Below are 6,226 nucleotides of genomic sequence, written 5' to 3'. Positions count from 1 at the left end.
CTTTGATAGACTTCTTGGGGCTACTCTGAAAGATGTTCATCACTGCATTAGAGAATCTATTCTAGTGTAGGTTAAGTGGCTTTCTAGTGACTACCTTAATCTAAGAGCATGGTTAATCTTCTCAGATGAGCCTCCAGTGTCTGTTTAAATACACTCAAATAGCAGTGGCTGCTGGACAAATGCTTTTTGAGTTGACAATATCTTCCATTAAGTTGACAATAGCTTGCTTGCATTAATAGGAGAAAGATTTGTAAACAGCTTGAAATGACGTGGTTTGACTTCAGTGATTTCTGAAGATTTCTATTTCAACTGCGCCTCTGTATATGAGGAATATTGTTCACTTAAGCTTACTGCTAGAAGTGCTAATGGCAAAAAAATGCAATTAAGGTACCAAACCATTAGTTCCAGCACCATTTGACCTATGCAGTTAAACTGTAATTTACTGATGAAACCCACACAAATCTTTTGTGTACTTGGTGGTGGTACACATAGACAGAATTTAAGAGTTTTCTGTTTATACACAGTAAGCATAGTCATAATTAAACAGCAGAAGTATTTGTTACAGTGAAGCAGTAGCCCCTAAAATGAAGAGAGCCTAATGCTGATGTTTATTTTCCAACCCAGGGCCTGCAAACCATGTCCTATTTTCCTTTTAAGTTCATGCAGTAAGTAACTGAAGTCCCCTATTAGTTTCCTATTGAGGGAGTTGAGGACCAGTGTGTGCACCTGTGTTTAAGACCACCGATGCGGCACCAACCACCTGCTGAATTGCCAGCTCCATCCTCTCCCTCTGAGTCAGTTGCCAGAAGCGATACCACACTCCTTCCAAACCTGCAGTACTTCTCACCCAGAAGTAGTCTTAGGGGGACTTTGCATCCTGGACAAGCAGTTAACAACCAGCTTAGTCAGGTTTGAGTTTAGCTCCCACCCACCTTTCCTACCTTGTTGTCCTCTGTAAAAGGAGATGAAATTTGTTCACGTGAGTTTGCAGGTTGCTGGAGACAACCAGAGAGCAAAGCAACTATCTGCAGAAGTAACTGACCCACAGAACAAGTTACTCTGTCATGTAGCAACAGCTGGGAGGAGCTTGTTTTACATGAGATCTTGAAAACTCTAACTTGCCAACGAAGCTGTTCATTTGCCTTAGTCTCTCTCCCTCTTTAGCCTCCCCTCCACACCCTCCAAAATTTTTCTTTAGCTACTCTGTGGCTGAACTGGCAGCCCAGCCAACTCGCAATGGATTTGTTCCAGGGAACAGCTGCTACTGGCGTCCCAGGAACAACATTTCAGACACACGTTCTTCACAGCAGCTCTAGTATTGTCCCACCAACTGGCTCTCCGTTAACCATTAGATGCAGGAGGTGAGCCTCTGAAGCTCATCTTCCAGTCGATCACCAAAATCCAGTCTATTTCACATATTCAGACTGCTCCACCATGCAAAGCAGGCAAGAATTAGAGGCAATTAAATCAGCAATGTGCTTTTGAAGTAAGTGTTCCAAACCAAAGTGCTAATTTATGCCCTTCCAGAGCTCTTACAAAACTATGCTCTTCAGACCACGCTCACTTCAGGGAAGTAATATTTGCAAGCTACAGCTAGATTCCTCATTATGGAACAAAGAGCTTGAAGTGGCATCATGTATCTGTAACCAAAAACATGAAAAGCAGGCAAGCAGAGCAGCTTCCTGCTTCCATCATATAAAAAAATATCAACTTGTTAAAGCTGGAAGTATTCTACTTTATCTAGCTTACTATAAAGCTACGACTTCAAATAAATGTGTTGAAAAGGCTAGACTTGAAAGAAAACCATACAAGTTTAAGCAAAGTAGCTGCTAACAATACTGTGGCATTTTTCCTAGGCAGGCAGAATATGCCACCTAGCTCCATTTCAGAAAGAATCCTGTTCCCTAGCTGTCAGAGCAGTCCAGGTTTTTTTCAAGCCTGCTCCCACCCTGACAAAGTAATTCATTAAGCCCAGACAGTCCCTTCTGACCTTTGCTCTCCTCTCAGCAGGATGATCTGACTAAAAGGGTCTTACCTGCCAAGCCCCTGCTTGAGCTGAGGTGCTTCCTGGAGAGCAGGGAGTAGAGAACGAAGCACTTCAGGGTTAAACCTTTGTTAGTCCAAAGAGGGCCAGCCACGTGTCAGGAATATCTTTAGCGCTTGCAGGTTGAGTAACTCATTTCTATCGAAGTTCTTAAAATAAGTCAGTTCACTGGCCAAGCTGTAATGGACTGTCAGACTGAAAGTCTTTATTGTTTACTCAATACATGACATAAGTTAAAACACTGACACGCCTATTACAGTGCAGGTAACCACGCTTCCTGGAACACTTCTAAAGCCCCAAGCCGTTGGTACAAAGGTGCATCCCACAGCCCCGCTCGAAGCAACACAAACTCAAATCCAGGGTCCAGCTTTACCTGGACGGGCAGCTGCTCGGAATGCCGCTCCCGCCTTCCCAGCCTGCCCTGCCCACCGTCAGGACGCGCCCGCGGTTGACTTTTCAGGTTGCTGATGGGTTTCCTGGGGGGGGGGGGGGGGGGGGGGGGTTGGCAGGGACCTGCTGCTCATGCAGTTTAACCAGGTTTGAGACAGACTTTACAGAGCTCTGCACTTGAGGTCTCCTACTGAAGAAAGGGTAGAGTTTAGGGGCTCTGTGGTAAATCTAAGCAGGTTTGCTGTTAGATAAGCAGCTTCCAAAACCCCACTAATGGTATCCCCACCACTGATGCACAATTTGATCATCGTGTTCAGTCACAAGGGTCCTGTTACCGCATTCTTCCCAACGGCTGACCTTCCCATTCTCCACCAAGATAAATTTCCACTCTACTTTGGTGTCTACTGGCAGACTAATGGATTCGGACCAGAAGCCATCTTTGTCATACTTGAGGGGAACGTAGCTGTGCCACTGGCCGAGACATTCGTGGTCACCTGTAACACCGATCAGCTGAGCATCAGAGCACGTGATGTAGTGCACGCGGAAAGTCACGTGGATGTTCTGAAACATGGGGGGCACAGCCACGACTCTCTTTGCTCTCAGGTCCCCATCGGGGCAGTCTCCTTGTTCCCATTCCTTGCTGTCGGAGTCTTCCACACCACCACTCTTCCCAGCCTCCCCCCAGGCCAGGTGCTCAGAAACAACTTCCCACTCTTCGTGGTCCAAGTCCCTACCCTCGGCCGGCTCACCCGGCTGCTCCTCGCTTCTGTCCTTCCAAACGTCGCCAGAGGCTCCTGCCGAGCTCATCACGCACCACCCATCGCTTGCCTGTCCCGCCTGGGGTCCCGAGTCACCCGCCCGGCTGCCAGGCATATCGGCTGGAGGTTCCCTGGAGTAGGCAGCGGCCCGCTTCGGGAGCGGCTGCTCCTTCTCCAGAGGGTCTCCTGAAACTCCGCCACTCAGGACGTGGTTAAGCTCTTCCCTCGGTACAGACACCAGATCCTCTCCCGGTTTCCGCGGGCCGGACGGGGCGGCAGGCTCGGCCTCCAGCAGCGCTCCCTCACCACTCGCCGCCTCATCCTCTGGAAACGACATTTCAACCCGTTACGGTTTAAAAGCTGAGCGCCAGCAGCAATCCCGTCCCCACGGGCAGGCTTGGCCAGACCCAGACACACCGGAGCACCGGGTGCCTGCCCCCCCCCCACTCCCCCCCCCCCCTTCCCCAATCCCCGGTACCTGTGGCCGCCGCCTCGCCCCTCGCCCGCCGCGGCCCCTCGCCGCCGCCCTCCCCGCCTCGCCCGCCCCCGCCGTAGCAGAGCCAGGCGAGGAGGGCGGCCAGCAGCCCCAGCACCAGCGCCGGCCCCAGCCCCGCTCCCAGCCAGCCCCAGCCCCAGCCCCAGCCCCAGCCCCAGCCCCAGCCCCCGGTGGCGGTGGCGGTGGCGGGGGGGAGCAGGCCCGGCGCGGCTCCGGGCTGCCGCAGGACCGGCGGGCCGCGGTCACGGGCCATGCCCGGGCGGTGGCAGCGGGATCCCCCCCCACACACACACACCCACCCCCCCCCCCCCGGCGCCGCTTTAAGCCCCGGAGCCGGGGAGGAGCCGGCCGCGGGGCGGGCTCGGCAGGGGGAAAGGCAGGGTGGTTAGGTGAGAAAACAGTTGGAGGGCTCGCTTTGTCCCCCCTCCCCTCTTCCGACACGCCTTTTTTTTCCGGTCTCTTTCCTCATTTGGTCGGGCTGCCAGTGTTTTAAGGCACGCGTAATGGAAGAATGACGGGAGGTGACACGCAAAAGTCCCGGACCAAATGCTTCAGTTTTCGATTTTTGCAAGAAAGCAAGAATTGGAGCTATCATGACCGCAGAAGTTTATGAAGTTCAATTCTAGCAGTACAAGTGGCCTTAGATTTATATGCTCTAACAGAGGTGCGCTGAAGGTGACTGATTTGCTTTTACTTTTAATGCCCGTACTAATGAAAATCCAGGCTTTTTCTGGGATCCCTGAGAAGTGAGATGAATTTGCAACTAATTTTGTAACTTCTGCATCATACTCGAATGACTACAGTTGGATTTCTTAACACTGTCCTGCTTTCCTCACTTCCATATTATGCCCAGGAAGCTTTTTTGGACTACCAGGACTTTAGAGCCCATTACTGCAGAGGTTATTTGATGTTTATTTTAATACACCTTCATTTTACTACTCAATTTTCCTCTTGAAGTGATAATGTCAAATTTTATTTCAAAATTAAGAGGTTATACAGATAAATCTTACTAGGAATCCAAGGAATTTAGTAAATGCAACTTAAGACTTTGCATTTTGAATCGGTAATTCTGGAGTGACAAACTGTAAAAATGTTTATGGGTGTAGACTATTAACACCAGAGAAGGAGTTAGGGGAGGCAGTTCCATTCAGTTTTGACTGCTGCCTTTTAAAAAATCTGTTCTTTTTATCCAAAGAAAGTTGTTGTCATTACTGGATTTCTAAAGCCCACTGATGAGATTTTACCCGCTTTCTTATTAGAAAAGAGAATGGCTAAGTGGATGTCCCAATAAGTCTATTTCCAGTGTGTGAACTTCTTAATCTTTCAGTGTCATTTAGAGCAGTGTTACCTCAGCTTAACAGGATAGTAAATGTCACTCAAATTTATAGAAGCACAAGTGTGCAGTCTTCGCGGTGAAGTTTCCTGGCTGATACGGAATATGGTGGCCTGTGTAAATACACAGAATTCATGATCTAGTTATTTTTCCTTCCTTTGCTTACCACGGTAGCTAAGACACCTTCTCTGAAGCCCTCCTCCAACAAAGTGCTGAGCTTGTGCGTGAGTAAAAATATCTATTTTGGTACTTTGATGTGTGGGATGCATTCTGGCATGCGCTAAACATGCACTGCCCAGACCTTCTGCTCAATAGTGCAGTGAAAGAAAAGAGCTGAGAAGCCAGGACCTGCCTGAACACTTTCTCAGTGAATGTGGTTTGGGGTGCACCCTCTTTTACCACTGTTGATGCTTCAAGGTGCAGCTCATTCTGGCTGCTTAAAACAGACACTTGACTGTAACGTGTTGTAGTAACTACTGAAGCTTTTTGTGTAGTAGATTATATGTTCAGTTTACTTCTATTCCTTTCTTCTAGCCTTCAAAACAGAGACAGTCCCATGCTCTGTATTTGTACACCACCTTGCTCACATGGGATTATTAGGTAAGGCACCTACGTGCTACTGTTCTTTAGGTAGCATGTCTGTACTGCAATTCAAAATTCCTAGTCATCTCCCTGAAGCAGAGCAGACAAAAATCATTCAGTGTTGTGCCATTGCACTAAAAGCGCATCATTCTGCCAGCCCTGAGCACAAATGAAGAGACAGTGTTTGGAGCTGCTAACCCCAGTATTTATTTTCTTAAGTATATTTGATAAAACATCTTAGGAAGGAAAAGACACCAAACTAACAAAGCTTAGAATTAACTATTACAAAACCCCTTAAGGAACAGTTTATTTTGAAGACACAAAAATGCACGTGATGAAAAGCAGGGTGCTGCTTTAATGAGCAAGAAAAGAGCAAAGTTCTCCTCTGGTTCTGTTCATCTTCCATGCTCATACGAGTCTCTTCTGGTGACAGACTCTTTTTCACCCAATATCTGCAGAAGAAACTAAAGCAAAGCGCACTGATTGATCTGCGTGCTCGGAGAGTAACTGTTGTTACTAGAAATGCATCTGAATGATTACAAAAAGAGGGAGTTGCAAAGGACTCGGGTGCCACCAGAGACAATCTGGCCGCAGAGCCAGGCAGGGAAGGACAGTTCTATAAC

At 48.4% G+C, this 6,226-nt stretch overlaps 1 protein-coding gene across 1 annotated transcript; it reads right to left on the bottom strand.

Annotated features, from left to right (window-relative positions):
- Positions 1 to 2,222: 2,222 nt before the first annotated feature.
- Positions 2,223 to 3,971, bottom strand: STBD1 (starch binding domain 1). The gene is made up of 2 exons (XM_042797156.1): positions 3,671 to 3,971; positions 2,223 to 3,516 (listed from the first exon to the last, which is right to left on the bottom strand). Exons 1-2 carry the CDS (start codon positions 3,939 to 3,941, stop codon positions 2,705 to 2,707), a joined length of 1,083 nt encoding a protein of 360 aa, XP_042653090.1. The 5' UTR covers positions 3,942 to 3,971; the 3' UTR covers positions 2,223 to 2,704.
- Between the last annotated feature and the right edge of the window lie 2,255 nt (positions 3,972 to 6,226).

This window comes from Tyto alba, unplaced genomic scaffold (genome assembly GCF_018691265.1).
Source record: "Tyto alba isolate M040663 unplaced genomic scaffold, T.alba_DEE_v4.0 Super-Scaffold_23, whole genome shotgun sequence".
NCBI classification, from domain to species: domain Eukaryota; kingdom Metazoa; phylum Chordata; class Aves; order Strigiformes; family Tytonidae; genus Tyto; species Tyto alba.
The sequence above is the reverse complement of the archived record's forward strand: the minus strand, read 5'-3'. Positions and strand labels throughout refer to the sequence as shown.